Raw genomic sequence first — 19,146 nt, 5'->3', positions numbered from 1 at the left:
CTCTGCAGTATCTTCAGGATCTTACTGTTGTTTCTGCTTTTTAAGAGGATAGATGAATAGAGGGAGTAAGGATTTGATTTCAGCTCTTGTTGGCATTATTCACCTTTAATTTCCTTAGTTTCAGACTGCTCCAAGAGACAAATTTCTTATTTGCTTTCCCGCTTTCAGGAAATGTGTTATCCGATGGTAAATCTGAAAGATAGCAAAAGCAGTTGTTGTCAGTGCTTGTTTTTTTTTTTTTTTATGGAGATTAAAGAGTTAATTGAAGGAATGAAAAGCTTAGTGAAGGGGCACCTGGATGGCTCAGTCAGTTGAGCTTCCAACTCTTGATTTTGGCTCCGGGTCGGGGGATCAAGCCCCATGTGGAACCCCCTCTCAGGAGCCCTGCTTCGGGTTCCACGCTTGGTGTGCATCCTGCTTGGAATTCTCTCTCCTTTGCCCCACTCCCCGCTCATACCTGCATGCTCTAAATAAATAAATAAGTAAATAAAATTTTTAAAAGAAAAGCTTAGTGAAAAAAATCAGTCTGTATGTGATGAGTTCTTTATCTGTCATAGTATGACCACTTTATTTGGCTTAAAGTTCTCTGGCTTTCCAGAAGCAAGACAGATTTATTAAGGACTGTTATATATGGCACACCCAAAAAAACATTTTTTAAAAAAATTATCTTGTTTTGAGTTAGTGTCTATTTTCTCTTGATCTCCAACAATGAATCTTATTGACTAAAAGATGGGCATTCTTACAGATAAAACCCAGCATCTGTTTGTAATAATTTTCCTTTTTTCCCCCTCCAGCTTCAGCAGTTAATACAAACTTTACAACTACAACAGCAGAAGCCTCAGCCTTCTATCCTGCAGGCCCTGGACGCTGGTCTTGTTGTGCAGTTGCAGGCTCTCACAGCACAGCTCACGGCTGCAGCTGCCGCAGCCAACACCCTGAACCCCTTGGAACAGGGAGTGGCTTTCAACAAGGTAGAAAGTTAGCAGATTTGTTCTATAAGAAGTATTGAAGTCTATATGCTATCATGTGGATTCTGATTCTGTAAATTATATTTTATTATAGAACTGTTATTTACAGTATGCACTGTACTATGTAATATATTATGAATTTTACTAAAGGTTTACAGATTTCTGAAGAAACTTAAGTAACTTTAAAATTCCACTTGTAACATTTAGAATATTTTCCTAACTGGTCAGTAAAATTGTATATTCACCATTGAGGCAAATATAATTTTCTGAATTTTCTAATTTCTTTTATGGATGTTAACAAATATTTGATGTTCTATGTTCTAAAATTTTAACCTGCTAAAATTATAATTGTTCAAAATGTGAAAGTTCACAGGAAAACTTCTCTAGAGTTGTCATTATACTGTAATATGATAAATTGAGGCCTAAGTATAAAGGATAGTGGTTTTAAAGTTGAAAATCTTTCATGTATAATTTATTGTGTGATCACCTCAATGTTCTTATTAATTATTGTTATAATGTTCTTATTAAAATACCTTGGAAGTGTTATCCATATTATTTTTGTTTCTGCTATATTTTTTTAGGAAAATAAATACTGGTGTATTATATTACTTTAGACTTTTTTAGCTATCAGCTTAATTTAGTCTGAAAATGTAATAGCTAAACCACATAGGGGGCACCTGGGTGACTCAGTCAGTTAAGCGTCCAACTCTTGATCTCAGCTCAGGTCTTGATCTCAGGATCATGAGTTCAAGCTTGGCATTGGACTCCCGGCTGGGCATGGAGCCTACTTAAAAAAAAAAAAATATATAGCTAACCCACATAAAAAACCTTTAAATTGGTCATTTGGGAGACAATGGAGCAGCCTAAGAAGAGAAATGTACTAGGAATAGATCATTGATTATAGTCCTAGATGTTTTTTAATCAAGCTTTATTACTGTTGGCAAGCCACAATAATTATTTTAATCCCAATCTTCTCTTCTATAGAGCATTAGTGTTTCTCCTGTGTTGTGATTTGTTTTGTTATATAAAGCAGTGTATGTCAAAAGTACTTTAAAATATTCACTCAAATTAAATGCTTTATTATAATATAACAAAATTATGTAAAACATGTATGTATTAATGTGATAGAGGTAAATTAATGGGATGTCATTGACATTCAGAATAGCATTTGTACCTTCTTTTTGTGTGAATCAGCTTTTAATTTGTCTTTTTCTCCTTTTTTTCCTTCCTCACTTAGAAGTTGATGGATAGGTTTGATTTTGGGGAAGATTCTGAGCATAGTGAAGAACCCAAAAAGGAAATTTCAGCTTCTCAACTGTAAGAATTGTTGTTTTTCTTATAACCATAAGTTTTCCCCATTATTATTATAAACATTGGTTGGGACATTGCCTTCCAAACTGCCAGGTATACTTTGAATATGTTGGGATATAACTTCAGGCTCTTGAGTTCTAACATTACAGAAGGATGGTAGAGTTGCCGTCTTGTTGCCTCCCTATTTATTTTGGCTCCTTTCTCAGATCTTTGCAAATATTTGGGATATATCAAAATTCTTTATAGGAGAATTGATAGATGTTGATATAGTTGTGATATTTTCTATATCTTTATTAGGCATTATTTTATTCAATTGTAAGAATATTTGAAATAATAGGAAAGAAGCTTGCTTCTAGTGTCAGTGGCCACTTCAAGGAATTCTGCCAAATTCTGGGAGTATATCTGACTAATCAAATAAAGATTGGGATTATAGGGATTTTGTTTTTTTTAAGATATGGATTGTACATTTTTATTTAGATTAGTGATTTTCTTTTCTCAAGCAGTTCTGTGCAGCTCTAGGTTCTTGTAGGTTTGAGAAAGGACCAGTGGGGAAGAGGATGTTGGAAAGTGGGGGCGTGGAGGATGGAGGATGGAGGGAATGCCTCTGGGAATCTTGTTTCAAACAGAGTTTATTTTATATATTGGGATAATATCTCAAAATACATTTATATAATACATAAAAATACATACATCCTTTTGGTAAAGAGATTTTACCTGAAAAAATCTAATATTTCAGATTATGAATTATACAATTAGAGGAGAAACATTTGAGATCTAGTAGATCAATGTCCTGAACAATGTAAGACTCTATCTCCTTTAATGGTTCTGATAGGATATTTTTATAATGTTTTAATGCTGTCTATGATGAGAAGTTAAAGAATCTTTATTACTGAATCCTGTTTGATTTACTTTTTACACACTGATCCGTTTTGCGTTCTGAAGCAAGGAAACAAATTTGCTCCATTATCTTTTGAGACATAGCCTTTCAATATTTGAAGTTAGGTATCATTCTTCCCCTTAGGTTTATTTGCTCCAGATGAAGTACACTTTTTTTCAACTGTTTCAAGACTTCTCACCATCCTGATTGCCCCTTTTGGGATGCCCTCTTTTTTGTTCATGTCTTACCTTGTGGCACCCAGAATTCCAGGTGTATTCCAGGTGTGAATTTCCCAGAGTATAGTTAAATTGTTATTTCCTCTTATCTAAGTACTGTTTCTGTTAACATACCTAATAATGTGAACGCTTTTCTAAAGAAAGCAGATTAGTTTTGTAAAGTTTATGGTCAATTACAATTGTAGATTTCACATGTACTGATTGATAGACCATTTCTCCCACTATCTTATAGTTAGAGAAGGAGTTAAAGTGACAATGTTTAAATACTTTTAACTGTTTTTATATGTTTCATTGAAATTTTCTTAAAGTGCTCTAATGTAAAAAATACTAATTTATATGTATTTAATAGTGTGAGATCATAATAACAGATCTTCCATCAAAGTATCTTTAACATGTTATCCATCTATTGAAAGACTGTTGGAGAGTGTCTTTCTGTTTTAACATATTAATGTTCTGAGGTATTCCATTTTCTGTTAATATTTCAAAAGTAAACGTTGTAGTAGAGTATGTTTCATTTAATTGGCATGGGGGAGGTTGAAAAATCAGTTATTTTTGTATTACCTTCACTGGGTTTTAAAGTATGTTTCTACTTGTTTTTCCTTCTAGTTCTCATGTTTCAGAATCTGTGAACAATTCCATTTTTCATCAGATAGCTGAACAGCTACAGCAGCAAAACCTTGAACATCTCAGACAGCAACTCCTAGAACAGCAACAGCCTCAAAAGGTTTATAACTCCATCTTGTGGCCTTTAGAGTTATTGCTATCTACATTTTATAAAGTGGTGTTTCTCAAGCATGGTGATTTTTCTTCAGTTTTTCTTCTTCTAGGAAGATCAGCCTTTTCAGAAAGTTTATAGTCTTTTCTGTTATCAGAATGTGTTCTAGATACCTACATGTGCTTGGTATACTAGCAGTGGAGAACAGAAGACAGAGGTGGTGTTTCAGTATTACAGCTTAAAACTTCATATGCTTTTCTCCACCCAGTTCCCTATCAAGCAAGGTCATGATGATTTTGCTTTGGTTGATCATGATGATGGCAAAATAGATTGCTGCCTTTAATTAGGCTATTACTGTGTGGCAGGAAGTTTATGAGGCATGATTACATTTAATGCTATGAGATAGCATTTTGACTTCCATTGTACCTTAGTGAAATTAAACATCCATTGCAAAACTATATAGCTAATATCATGTATCATTAGTCTTAAGACACCATTATTTTATGTACCGCTAAGAATTTTTAATCACTTCAAAAGTATAGCATCCTATGGAATTAAAAGAACCTTAATAAATTACAGGGATGATAATATGTGAAGAAGGATCATACCTTAGAATTGATAAAATACGTCAAGTTGCAAAGGCAGGGTTAATCCATCACAAAGCCTGTTTTTGCTCCATGTGAGAAATACTTACAGATATAAATTGTTTAGAATATGAGTGTTTTCAAATTCCCCCCAATCACACTTCTTCCTAATATGCAAAACTTTCTGGCACTAAAATAACACTACAAACCTTTTTAAAGTATGAGCAACGTGTTGTTAGACAAATGATATGTATACACAGATGAACAAAAAAGCGTCTGGCCTCAAGTAATCTCTCCTCTAATGGAACATGTATATCTGTATGAACACGGCAGGATTCTAGGTTCTGTAATAGAGGTACAAGTGAAGGACAGTTGGAAATAAAGAGGAGAGAAGAGTTACTTTAGTTTAAAGGGATAACTAACCTTGGACACTGCTGGGGTCTGAACTTGTCCTTTCAAATCAAACAGTAAACATAAAATGGATATTAATGGTATTTGCTAGGTTGGAACGTATACCTGGAATTATGAGAATGGAATTCTAGACCTTGTTTTGAAGGAATAATTCTGATAGAAGTGGTTGGAGTAGGTGTAGTATTATGTCAGGCAGATAATACCTGCCTGAGAATTCAGGAACTTTAAAGATAGAGCACAATGTAGAACATTTGGATGTTGTTTAAAGAAGAACACAAGTTGTAAATCAAAGAAAAGAAACATGTTGTCAGTAATGTAATAAAAAAAGTCACAGAGCTGTTACAAAGGCAAGGGGCAGTCGTGATGGAAAAGTTTATCCAAACAGCAGATTTGTCCGTCTATAAGTGTAGTGGTTTTGTCTTAGTTCCAGTTTCCTTTCAGAAGGTTCAGAAGGAGCAGTAAAATCAAGGTGTAGTACTCTTAAAATTAACACCAAATTATTGAAGTGAAAATTCCTAGAAACTTGAGAGAATGTTATTCTTTTTCTTCTTTTTAAAAGTTACTTAAATTAGCCAACATATAGTACATCATTAGTTTCAAATGCAGAGTTCAGTAATTCATCAGTTACATATAACACCCAGTGCTCATCACATCACGTGCCCTCCTTAATGCCTGTCACCCAGTTACCCCATCCCCCCACCCACCTCCCCTCCAGCAACCCTCAGTTTCTTTCCCATAACTGAGTCTCTCATGGTTTGTCTCCCTGTCTGATTTCTTCCCATTCCGTTTTCCAGGGTTATTCTGTCTTAAGAATCTCACCAACCAAAAGAAAAATAGAGCTCTGGGCTTAGTTAATACATTATCTCCAAAATTTTAATGGATACAGTAATTAGATCCTTTGAAAGAATTAGATACTGTTAAAAGCTTTTGTTGTTCAGAAATGAGTGTTGAAGAAGGAGTGGTAAGAGAAAAGCAACTTTTCTAATACATCAGGTAGATGGTGTTCAAAACCTATGACAGATTTCAAATTGGAAAGTGTATCAGCAGGGTAACCATTAAATTTAATAAATTGTGTAATTGGCTCTACGAAACCAGTTGCTTTCATATGATGAAAATAGGCTGAAATATGCAGAAAAATGAAGCATTTTTGTTTACCAGTAAGCTCATTATGGCCGCCTAGAAGTTCTTACGGTGTCCTAAGAGAAAGGAAACGGATTTCTGGTGCTACCCTACTCATTGCAGTCCTGACTACACCTGCATGTGAGTTTGTATCTAGTATCCCTAACAATAGAAAACCACTGAAAACACAACACAGCACTTCCAAGAAGTGGCTGAATTGTGAAGGGAGTAATAGTCATGTTGGTGGAGAATGATTGCCATTGTCTGAAGTAAGTTCTAGTTCATGATATTGGTGATTATTTTATCAGGATATTCAAAAGCTGTCAGGAAAGCTATAGCTCAAAATGAAATACTGATAATGAAAATGGTAAGACTGATAAAAAGGGCTTTTAAAAGAATGTTAGGAATACAAAGGTTATGGAAGATTCAGCCACTTAATAATGAAGAGCTGTCATATGTAACTTACTTTGATTCAGTATTTTTTTTTATATAGGAAAATATAATGGAAAGAGTAGAATTGAACATGATAAAACCTAAGATGGGTGATAATATTAAGAGCCCTGAGTTGCTTTAAGTGATTTGATGTCTCAGCTCACATAAATTGCATTTCATGGTACTGCAGTTGTAGGATTATAGCATAGCATGTGTGGATTTCAGTAAGGCTTTTGACAAAGTCTTTCCTGTCACTTACACAGAAAAATGGAGGAACATGGATCTATAACTGATCAAAATGTGACAGTGTGTTAATCCACCTTCAAAAGAAGTATCTGCTAGCTGCTGTTATCCTTGTCTTCTATTTTTTCAGTATTGATGCTTTACATGAGGTCATCATTGAAGAAACTAGAGGTGTATACCAGAACGTATACTAAGGATGTATACCAGTATATCAAAAAAGCAGTCTTGCCACCTGGGCCCAGTGGATCCTTTTAAAATATATTTGAAGTCCTCTCACAGATGGTTTAGAGAAGTGAGACTAAAAGGGATAGGGGAAAATACTTTATGAGCAATTTTAATGTAACAGTTGAAATGTAGCAAACCTTTTTGTGTCAATTAAAGTCAAATATCGCATGTTCTTCTTTTTTTTTTTTAAAGATTTTATTTATTTATTTGACAGCAAGAGCAGGAACACAAGCAGGGGGAGTGGGAGAGGGAGAAGCAGGCTTCCCGCAGAGCAGGGATCCCGATGCGGGGCTCGATCCCAGGACCCTGGGATCATGACCTGAGCTGAAGGCAGACGCGTAACGACTGAGCCACCCAGGCGCCCCAAATATCGCATGTTCTTTCAGCAAAATAGAACAGTCTAGGTTCTTTTTGCAAAATACTGCAAGATAAAGTCCTTCCTATTAACTGACTTAAGTGGATGAAAAGACCCTCTTTTTGTCCTTAGAGACACATTTTTCTGCCATCAGTTTTGGAGTTTGAGAAATACATTTAGGATATGGTCATCTGAAAACTCATAGTCTGATACTTCACTTAGATATTAAACTTCAACATCATCATTAGAGTCTAGAATGATGCTCTTTCTTTGTATTCATGTTCTATTTTGTTTAATAATTATGAAATATGTTCCTGTCAGTTTTCTTCTCTTTGCCATTATGTACAGAAATGAAAAAAATCTAAATATTCAACTATATTCTAAGGAAAGCTTAAAAGCAGACTACAAAGAGAGTGTCTCTAATCTCATTTTTACCTTCTTGAAATATACAGTATTTTTGGTAATGCAGTAAAACTGGATGATAATGATTTTATTTCACTATTGAATCACCCTTCTTGACAGTTACATTGCTTTTTCTTTTTTGTATTATTTTAGTCTTTCTTGAAATAATTGATGGATAATAACAATAATCCTTAGGATGATGAAATAGCAAAATGTTTCAGTATATAGGATAATAAGACCTCTTAAGATCCCATAACATGTCTTAGATACAAGAAAAGGTCCAATGGACCTAATGCTGTAATTGCAAGATAATAGGATAATTTTTAGTTGAATTTTTATTTTTTAAATTATTTTTTTGAGAAAGCCCGTGCATGCGACTGCGCATGGGTGGTGGGGGTGGGGAGGAGCAGAGGGAGAGAGAGAGAAAGTCCTAAGCCGACTTTGCACTTATGTGGAACCCAAAGTGGGGCTCATCTCACAACCCTGACTGAGATCATGACCTGAACAAACCAAGAGTCTGTCACTTAACTGACTGTGCCACCCCAGCGTCCCTTAGTTGAATTGGATGTATCTGTGGCTTTTATTTGCATAATATACATTAATTGCAGCCATATCATAAGACTTGGATTTGGGATTATACCTGATTTTAGTTAATAATATTATGGTTACACCCATAGACTATACATATGATTATACATATAAAACTTTAAAATAAATTTTCTCTTTTGTTCTTCATAAGACCTCTAAGAAAGAATAAAGGTCATGAGATTATAGTCTTTTCAAGTGGGTAAAACTCAAACAAGAACCTCAAAAACTAAAATTAGTTGCAGTGATCTTGGTGGTTATACCAAGAGTTAACCATTAAATAGAAAAATAAGGGTAAAAAACAAGGATGGGGGAATATGAAGCTTAAGATAAATGGAGAAGAAAAATATGATGTGAAGAATATATGCATACTGAATTTAGGACCAAATAGATTCAGGATGGAGCTGAAAATTCCCTTTCTGTGTTAAGAATTCTGTTGTTACTATACTTTCAAAGACATAAGCCAGGACTTGGATTAAAACGTGTTTGTTTGATTTGTTCGGGAAGAGTTCTTGCTTACTGATGTTTTGGCCAGACTGTGGCATGTAATAGGGTGTCAAAGAGGTCTTTTCTACTTTAGTTTCATTTATTTCTAAAAATGTTACTTGTTCTTAGAGAACCTGTTCCTTCATGAAGTGAGAAACTTGGAATGGTTCTTTAAATGCTCTTTTTGGCTCTAAATTTTTATGCTTTCTCTTTCAGATGAGATTTCATTAGAATAAGAATTTTTTAAAAAAATGTTACTGAGATACAATATATAACTAAGGTGTACAACATTGTGATTTGATACAATTATATATTGCAATAAGCTAACACCTCTGTCATGTCATAAAACTATCACTTTTTTGTGGTGGGAACAGTTAGATATAGTTTCTTAACAACTTTGAAGTTTATAATACAATATTGTTATCTGTAGTCACTATGCTGGTACTCCTTTTACAGATAGGGAGACCGAATTTCACAGTTCAAGTAACTTGTTCACAATCACAGAGTTTGTAGCAAGGGAATAGTATTTTTTACTTAATCTTCTCTGTTAATTATTACAGTAGCACCCAGCTTGTATACTACCAGGAACTATTATTAATCTTTAACACCTGCAAAGGTGTTTTAGAAAAGTTTATGTAGGGAGACTTTTTCATAATTAGTTTTCTCATTTTTAGTTAACACCATAATATATGTAATTGCTAAATCAGATTCAGACTAGTAAGTATCATGTTAAGTAGTGTCACTATATCCAGTTGCTGTAAATCTAGTCCCAGCAAAAAAGGAGGGGGGAGATTAAAATGTTAAATGTTCCTTTAATTAGTCTTCATTGCCTAACTTTTATTAGTTTCTGAAATGTATTACATATTTCAGAGTACTTCCTAATACTATTTTGCTAATTTCTAGAGGTGGAGGTTGAGGAAGGCTCAAATTGAGAACTGTTTTGCTAGATCAGTTAATTTATAATGATATTTGAGCTTTGTTTTGCCTCTATACATTAATGAATGACTTAGTTCTTTAATATAAAATACTTTTACATTAAAAGTATTATAGCATTTTAATTTATAGCATTTTACAAAAATGCTAATTGCCATTGAAATTCTAGATTCATTTAACTTAGTGCCATTATATATCTTTCATGATGTAATCCCTTTATTCTTGAAAGTATAATGTTTAAATTTTCCACAATTAAAAATTCGTTTGAAGGCCTACTTGATCTTACCATTCTATTACAGTCTTCTTTTATGGAGGTGTCCCATGCTCTTAAGTAAACTTAGATTTGTACAGAAGTGTAATTTTAGGTTGATTATAAATGATTTAACATGGGATTTCTATATGTTTTGGGCTCCTTTTTAAAACTTCGTGAAGTTTGTATGTTTAAATTCTGTTGAATAATATGCATGGTTTCTTAATGTTTGTGTGTTTGTATACATCCTCAATAGGCAACCCCTCAGGATAGTCAAGAGGGAACATTTGGATCAGAGCATTCCGCCTCACCATCACAAGGGAGCAGTCAACAGCATTTCCTTGAACCTGAAGTGAATTTGGATGATTCTATAGATATTCAGCAACAGGTAAAAAGTAAATGTTTTTCTGGGTCATAAATTTCTAAAATTAGTTAGAGGAAAATATTATAAAATTTGGTAAATGTTTTTCTTTTATGTAAAATATTTTATTTTTATGTAAAGTAATGGTAATGTCCTAAATATTTTTTCCTCACACTTAAGCTCTGCACTAACCATTTTAGGGAAATATTAAGCATTAATGCTACTATGGTGAATATTTTGTAAGGCAGAATCGTCAGTATGTACTGCATCTCACTCGGGCATTCTGTTTGCTGTTCTTCTGACTTTCAAGGATATGGATATAGATGAAGGGCAGGATGGAGTGGAAGAGGAGATCTTTGAACAAGAAGCAAAGAAAGTGGCTGTTCGCTCAAGATCAAGAACACATTCACGATCTCGTTCAAGGTTCTACAATAATATTTAAGAGTAGCTGTGTGTGAACTTTGAAAGTTAGCTCTGTTTCTTTGTATCAAGATTAAAGCAAGTGTTTTTCTTAAAATGACACTTTATATTCTCCAGAAAGAAGTAATTCAGAATTTCAAAAACAAGAATTCTTTGTTCTCTTTTAATTGGATATATCTGTGGGTTTTATTTGCATAATATACATTAATTGCAGCCATATCATAAGACTTGGATTTGGGATTATACCTGATTTTAGTTAATAATATTATGATTACACCCAGCTTAGGATATTATTGCATCTGTAAACTGTTCACTCAAGCTATAGAGGAACAGTGTTAGAAATTCCACTGTATTTCTTAGATTTGGTTTCATCTTATAATACCAAAAGTGGTCATAAAAATAAAACTATAAGAATTATTTTGTAAACATCAAGCATAGTATCAGATTATAATAAGGTACATCCTGTGGTTTTCTTTGTTAGCTTTTCAACATGGCTAAATCTTATTAATGTACATGCTTATTCAAATTTGAGTTGAAGTTATTTATATGCATTGTTTTGGGTACAAATTGTCTTAAAACTTTAAGTCATTAGTCTTTAATATTAATATACTCTATTTTCTGTACATAAATACCCCTGAAAATCTGAACAGTGTATGCTGGAAAAGGGGCAGTATCTTTGATGACTTTTTCAGTCATTTCTTACTTGTTTCAAGAGGTTATTTGTATTTACCTCTTGTAAACGAGAGCCTGTGAGTTCCACTCTATCTAAACGCATCTCATGTCAGTGAGTAATCTTGCTAAAGCAATTACAGTGTTAGAGCTGAAATCTTAGCAGCTTCCTTGTCTTAACAACACCTCCTTATTAAGCATTTTGAAGCAGTGCAGTGGCATATGGGTGACAGGAAAAAAAGAAACTGTTTCAATATCACCCTATATTTTAAGTCAAGCACCTTGAAATTTTAGGAGTTGAAAACTTATATGCAGAATTCTTTAGTGGCCTAATTCTCTGTTGGAAACATTCTCTGTTTCCTAATTTTAAGAATATAACGTCTTTTTCACCTAAGGTTCTTTTTATTTTCTTTAGTCTTTCATTCCTATTCTTGACTCTTGTTTGAAAAATGAATTGGAGGACACTAAAGAAAGTAAGCCCCTTACTGGATAGAATCTCATTCTCTTCTTCCTGGTCTCAGTAAGAATCATTGCAAACAAACATCTATTACAGTGTGGGCCTGAGCAGTACATAGATTTGAGAAAATACATGTTTGATATTTCATTCTACTTAAACATTTTTTAAGAGGTAGCTAAATATAAGACAACCTTTTGTGTGTGGGTGTGGTTTTCCCCCCTCACCTAGAAGTGAGAACTTTGACAGAAGAATAATAATGTCGTTAGAAGTAAAATAAGATTTTTTTTGTAGATCACCAAGAAAACGAAGGTCTCGGTCGCGATCTGGTTCTCGAAAGCGTAAGCACAGAAAGCGATCACGCTCACGCTCAAGAGAAAGAAAGAGGAAATCATCACGTTCATACTCAAGTGAAAGGAGAGCGAGAGAAAGGGAGAAAGAACGACAGAAGAAGGGACTACCTCCAATTAGATCTAAAACATTAAGTGGTAAATGACATACTTTTACAAAGCTTTGGTTTCAACAAATAATTAAGAAAATCATTAACTGCTAAAGTTAACTATTTTTAGACTAAGAAATCGAAAAGTAGTTTGGTAAATGAATAATTTTATCCTTGGTTTTTGTGAAGTGAGAGAGGAGAAAAGAAAAAGGAAGAACAGGTTCTACTGAAACACTAAGGTCATTTAGAGTTGATTTTTTAAAATTCAAATTAGAAAAATACTGAACTCGACTAATATATAAAGTGGACAGGCCTACTGTCTTTTACATAGACACTGTGATTTCTGTTCAAAGTGTCTAAACAAGTTTGACCACCAGGCCTGGGGAATAATTATTGAAGGAAGCATGTAAATTTTAAAGCTAATTGTAAACTTACTGGATCAGCAATAAGGGAGAGATTCCCATTGTACAAACTTTCCCTCCTTTATATGTTAATCTGTAATGTATAATTAGAACAAATTTGGTAGTAGAGTTTGAAGGAGAGTTCACTTGGTAGGAATGTGAGTGGTAATTAGTACCAGATTATTCCTGAAGGATTCCTAGTGAGTTATGATTTCTAAGGTGAACAGACCGACTGCAGATGGGCAAAGTATAAAAAATGGAGCAATTTGTCATTCTTTGCCAAGAGCTGAACACTGATCAGGTTGTCTAATTTCTGAAGGTCTTCAAATTCTTTCTGCCATGGAGATAAGATCCTGGAAATCCAGGCTTATAATTAAAGGCAACACCTTACTAAGTTTTGGCATTTTCAGTAAGCTGTGGCTATCTTGCCAGAATCTTACCTGATTATGAGAGCCAGTGTTAACTTAATAATGTTGATATTCCTAACTCTGAAAATGTGTTTATCCCCTTAGGGTGAGAGACCAAATTCAAACATTTTAGTGCTATCTGATAAAGAAATAACATCAAAGGCCTGACCATAAAATCTCTGTTGTGCCTCCCTTCTCATGATTACCATTAGGACATTCAGAATCACCAGTTTTAGGATAGGGCTTTTATATGGAGTCTTCCATTTAGTTCCTCATTTTACTTGTCATATTATAGCTGCCACCATTTACATAGTTACTGACCATGGAATCTATTTCCTATTGCTGTGGTTTTTTTCATGAGTAAAACACAATAAAAAAGAAAATTCAGAAGGCACATAAGAAAATACAGTGAAAAGTATACCCCTCATTATTTACCTCAAAACTCTCTTTACTCCACAGCAATATCAATTTCATGTGGCCCCAGAGCGTTTTAAACACATATGGTAGTATTTCCCTACCATTGGTCCTTTGAACGTAAGAGTATTCATGAATAGTGCAGTGGATATGAAACATGAACAAGCAGTAATATTCTAGGAATTAGCGTCCTCTCCTCGTGGGATGGGGGAGATTCATTATTGCTTTCTGGGTTTAAAAAAAAAAAGTGTGGGAAAAATTTGTGGAGAGACTACCTTGAAACAGTAGGGGAAACATGGAACATATTTCAGGGAGATTAAAGCAGCTGTGATGTGGTAGAGTAATGAAGCAGTGGGAACTAGTCAATGAAAGAGGTCTAGAAATTTACTGAGGGTTTGTGGTAGGTTGAATAGTGGTCCTCCAAAGATGTTCATATCCAAATTATTGGAACTTGTAAATATGTTGTATCACACTGTATGATTAATCAGGATCTTGGCGCAGGAAGATTAACTTGGGTTATCCGGAAGGGCTCAGTGTAATCTAGGGGAAACAAGAGGGTCAGAGAGAAAAGGTGATGTGAAGATGGAAGGAGAAAGACGAAGATAGGTGAATGCTCTACTGTTGGCTTTGAAGATGGAAGTTGGGGTCATGAGTCAAGGAATGCAGGGAGCCTGTCAAGGAAACAGATTATCCCATAGAGAGTCCAGAAAGAATGCAGGCTTGATGACCCATTTTAGACCTCCACAACTGTTAGAGAATACATTTTTGTGTTTTTAGCTACTAAGTTTGTGGTATTTTGTTACAGCAATAGAGTAAAACTAATATATTGCTCCTTGAGACTTTGGTTGAATATTAAATTATATGTACACAAGGTGAGACTATGTGAGGCAAAGAAGGGTAAGAACATTACCAGGGAATCTGTTAGCTGAGTGATTCTTAAAGCTAACACAGGTCTGGAAGACCTATGAGTTCAAACCAGCTGAAGTAGAGAGACCTGGTTGAAAACCTTCGTTCAGTAGAGATCTTGCAATAGTTACTAGTGTGGGGCTAAATTAGCTCTAAAGTAAAACCTGCTCGAGCCCTGCCCTATAATAGGTAAAAGATCATCAAAAGGCTGAAAACTTTGTCTTTAAAAATGACATCGATGTAAATCTAGATTGATTAAAACTCTGCAAATATATCAGCTGTTGTAAATATTTTGCAAGTAAGTGTTTTCAGGAAAAGGAAATGTTCATGGAGTCCTGAATGGTACAGCTTACAGTAGGTGAGATGTCTCATGTGTAGGTCTGTTTCTTAAAGGGAAATGCTTCCCACAGTTAAAGTATAAGTTTTTCATGATAACAAGGAGTTCCAATTCAGCTTTTTCCCCCTTGTATCTCTGTGCAAATTATTTCCTTAAGGATAAGGTGCTGTTTTCAGATTTAACTGTTGATTAGGAAGAAACATCCACTTAATCATTCCAGCACAGAAAGATTAAAGGTGCACAGAGATGGGATTGCAGTGAAAAGTGTTTTTGTGACTTTGTTACATATTAGAATTACCTACAGAATTTTAAAACTCCCAATTCCCAGTCTGTCATACCCCATAACCCTTCATCTTTGGGGTAAGACCCAGGTATCCATAGGTGATTAAAGTGCACAGCCGAGCTTGAGAACAGGTAATATGCAAGAGGTTGATTTGCAATAGATGTAGATGGTATCTGGGATTTTAGTTCATTTTAAGCGTTAACAGATAAAAATGTCACTTAAGTGTTTGAAATATCCATCTTAAATCTTATTATTTTTATTAGTGCTTTTTCAGTCGCTTGAAAGAAATAGCTGTGTCTGTGTGATTTAGGTCATTCGTCTCTTTTATGTCTTGACAGTATGTAGTACTACTTTGTGGGTTGGTCAGGTGGATAAGAAGGCAACCCAGCAAGATTTAACCAATCTGTTTGAAGAGTTTGGACAAATTGAATCCATTAATGTAAGTATCACTTCTTATACAATATTTTAAGCTTAAAAATTTACATATATAGAGGATTTTTAGTCAGAGAGTCACTTTGGTTCCTAATGAGCCCAGTAGAGTATCTGCCTTTAATAATGCACATCTTTATAAGGATTATTTGACTTTAATCATTTCTGTTTATTTCTGCTGCTGTTTATCTCCTTAATTTTTCTTTTTTAGTGGAATTCTAACAAAATGTTTTGAGGGGTTTCATCGCAGTATAGCTAGCACTTGGTTCCTAAAGTCATCCAGCGTTTGGGCTAGCAGGACCCTATCTGTGCCTAGTTTAATTATACCCCATCCGTTTTTTGGTAATGAAAATGAGGAAACTGAGTCCCACAGAATTGTAATCACCACACATGAGCACATAGGTAGTAGTGGAGACACAATTGGACTTGGCGTCCCAGTCTTTCTGCCAGTCCCCTTTCTTCTCGCCCCATGTCTCCCTCTCAAAGCAAACCTGTGGCAAGAAAACCTGTGTGGTCACAGCACCTCAGGAACTTGACCGCAGCTCTGACTCCTCAGCTTGATTTTTTCAGTGATTTTGTTCCATTCATTCTCCTCCTTTGAGTATTTTCGTCTTGCGGAAGGTCGGGTTTTTTTCCCCTGGGGCTAAAACTAAGTCATAGAATGTTTTATAGAAATTTATTTGTTTGAGAAGTCTTCTGATTCATCAATCCTCTGATTTTATTTACTGTTTTTATGCTTTTATGTCTGTTGGACTTTTATCATTATTTATCAGGAAATTGGCTCCTTTTCCTTTCCAGTCTTAGATCCTTACAAGACCAAACTTGACTTTTCCTTATTAATAACCAGCACTCTTCACTGAATTGTTTGACAATTTCATATACTACTTTCAACCATATATGATCTCATTGGAACCTCACAAGAAGCTGGTTAAGTAATTCCCGTTGTTTTTTTTACCAGTGAGGAAACTAAGTGATTTGCCTGAGTTGCACAGACAATAAGTAGATGATCGGTTGGGTGTTTCAGCTTAAGAGTTTCATGCTCCTTTCTCTACACCATAAGTGTGCTGTAGGCTTTTCTTACTCCTTTGTCTTTTTAAATTTCACCTGTCAAAACATAAACTGTCTGCCGGAGTCCTTGATCATGTAACCTCTGAATTTTTTCCTGATTTTCCCCTAGCTGAGATGTCAGAAATGTGTTGACAGTTGAAAAAATAGGGATGCCCAAGATCAGGGTCTTCAGATTCTTATCAAAGTGCCACAGTTTGCACAGGTGATTCTAATGCAAAGTCAGGAATCACTGCTCAGAATGGATCCTGAATCCAAGCAGCATTTGGATTGTCCTATTACTTGTCATTTTTGGCCTTTCTTGTTCCATAGGCATTTGGGCATTAGTTTACCTTGTCTCCTCCCTCTTCTGTGTTACCTTTTAAGAGCATAGTATAGTACTTAGAAATAATAGGCACTGAGTTATTTTGTGAACTGAAATGTATTGAATGGCTAATGATAAAATCCAGGACTTGAAAATTTGATGGAAAGTTTATAAACTTTTCAGTTAGTTTTTTGGAGGGGTTGGAGGACTGAGTAAAAAGTCTGTCCGATTTAGCACTTAGTGGGTCATTAGTATGGTTGAAGAAAATTTTTCAGTGCTTTGTTAAAGAGTTGGGTCTATTTTGCAAAAGAGGAAGAAGTATGTAGGGGTTAGATTTCTTTTTTGAGAAGTTTGGTATTAAAGTATGGAAAATAGCTTGAGGTGAACTCCGAGTGAAAGCGAAAACACTAAGGCTGTTTTCTTATTTGTGTTAAAACCTTGTCCAGAGCACTTGGGCAAAATTAAGTTTTATACAGTTGAAAAGCTTTAGTGTTACCATTTCTTGTAGATTATAGATTTTGTATTAAGGATAAGATACTCCTCCCGAATGAAAATCTTTCTCCCATTACTCAGTATGACACTTGGAAAAACTGAAATACTTTCAATTTTTGAATAAATTATATGCTTTCAAATATGTTGGCCATGCAATATTATCTGATGGTATTGTATACATGTCTTTTTACTTTTTTTTAGGTTTTCTTAATTATATATTAGGAAAACTTCGATTGACTTGTGATAGTCAAGATTTTGCTTATGTTATGACTTAGAGTAAGACCCAACTAGGTTTTGAATTCTTTTTAAACTAAGTAATTAGTTTTAGATGGATTGTACCAATAAACAGCCAAAGAAAGAAAAGGGAAAAACCATTCAATCTTAGTAGTCAGTTATCTGTTTCATTAAAACCATAAGATAATGTCAGAATGAATGCCTTATGTTTACCCTTTCTAAAGAAAAAAATTTTTTTAATAGATGATTCCTCCCAGGGGCTGTGCTTACGTCTGCATGGTTCATCGACAAGATGCTTTCCGTGCTCTTCAGAAACTTAGTTCCGGATCATATAAAATTGGGTCCAAGGTCATTAAGGTGAGACTGGAGGGGAGGGACCCATGCTCTTCTTTTACTGGATTATTAGAATGTTCCTGTATTTGATTCATCCTATATTTTAATGTTATGGGAAAACCTCTAGAAAAGCTTATTATTTCTCAAACCCTTTGGTTTGAGAAATTGGAGAATTAGAAATAGGTAAAACAGTAACTAAAACTTTAGTCAAATGATTCTTTGAAATTACACTTACAGTTCTCTTGGTCAACCAGGGCACCATTATATTAGCAGAACTTTCTCATTTTCTGAGTTCTTCTTTTTTCTTTTCTTTTCTTTTCCTTTTCTGTTCTCTCCTCACACCTCCCCTCCCCTCCTCACCCTTCCCTTCCCCTCTCTTTTCTTTCCTTTCTTTCTTTCATTTTTAAGTGATCTCCACACCCAGTGTCGGGCTCAAACCTATAACCCTGAGATCAAGAGTTGCATGCTCCACCAACTGAGCCAGCCAGACACCCCAACAAGCTTATCTTTCATTCACTACTTCCTCCTAATGCTTCCTAATCATACCTCTTAATTATATTATTATTTCCTCCTTTTTAACATCTTGTGTTCTCCAGGCCACTGGTGAAGGGTTTATTAATAAGTATATTTTTGTTTTCCTGTTAGTCTTTAAACTGAGTGTTTATTGTGTATTTTTCCATTTTTACTTCGTGACTAATTTACATTTTATTTCTGCTACTTGAAGATAATTTATTCCATCAGTTTCTGCAACTGAGTTAAAAACTTAAAAAAAAAATACTTTCTACCCCTGAAACAAATAATACACTATATGTTAATAAAAAAAAAAAAATATTTTCAAGGTTAATATGCCTGTGCTTTGTTGTTTCATGGCAGAGAGTTTCCTCTGTGTAAAGTGTCTCCTTTCCTAGACTACCAAGATTTTGTTTAAATTGTGATAACTATTCTAATTACTGCTAATATAGGTTGACATTTTTAGGGTGAAAAGTAGATTTGGATTGTTCTGGAAATGTGTTCTTTAATTTTAGTAAGAAGTGGAAATAAATCCCATGTTATAAATGCTGTTGCT

The 19,146-nt window shown here is 34.6% G+C and overlaps 1 protein-coding gene across 9 annotated transcripts in view; it reads left to right on the top strand.

Moving 5' to 3' along the window:
- The window catches only part of SCAF8 (SR-related CTD associated factor 8), a 216,059-nt gene that overhangs the window by 49,259 nt on the left and 147,654 nt on the right, over positions 1-19,146 (top strand). For 8 of the 9 annotated variants that reach the window (XR_003609283.2, XR_003609284.2, XR_003609282.2 and 5 more), the window contains 8 exons: positions 795-971; positions 2,206-2,285; positions 3,999-4,116; positions 10,389-10,520; positions 10,804-10,916; positions 12,331-12,524; positions 15,562-15,662; positions 17,991-18,104. Coding sequence is in view for 6 of the 9 variants with exons in the window: in XM_028103219.2 (XP_027959020.1) it covers positions 795-971; positions 2,206-2,285; positions 3,999-4,116; positions 10,389-10,520; positions 10,804-10,916; positions 12,331-12,524; positions 15,562-15,662; positions 17,991-18,104 (1,029 nt within the window). In the remaining 3 variants the exon portion in view is untranslated. The remainder of the gene's footprint in view (positions 1-794; positions 972-2,205; positions 2,286-3,998; positions 4,117-10,388; positions 10,521-10,803; positions 10,917-12,330; positions 12,525-15,561; positions 15,663-17,990; positions 18,105-19,146) is intronic. The other variant, XM_088023825.1, reaches the window with a different exon arrangement.

Source organism: Eumetopias jubatus, unplaced genomic scaffold (assembly GCF_037043125.1).
Source record: "Eumetopias jubatus isolate StellerSeaLion01/CBP00866 unplaced genomic scaffold, mEumJub1_p1.0 scaffold_6, whole genome shotgun sequence".
NCBI classification, from domain to species: domain Eukaryota; kingdom Metazoa; phylum Chordata; class Mammalia; order Carnivora; family Otariidae; genus Eumetopias; species Eumetopias jubatus.
Note: the sequence above shows the minus strand (reverse complement) of the source record. Positions and strands in the feature narration are given on the sequence as shown.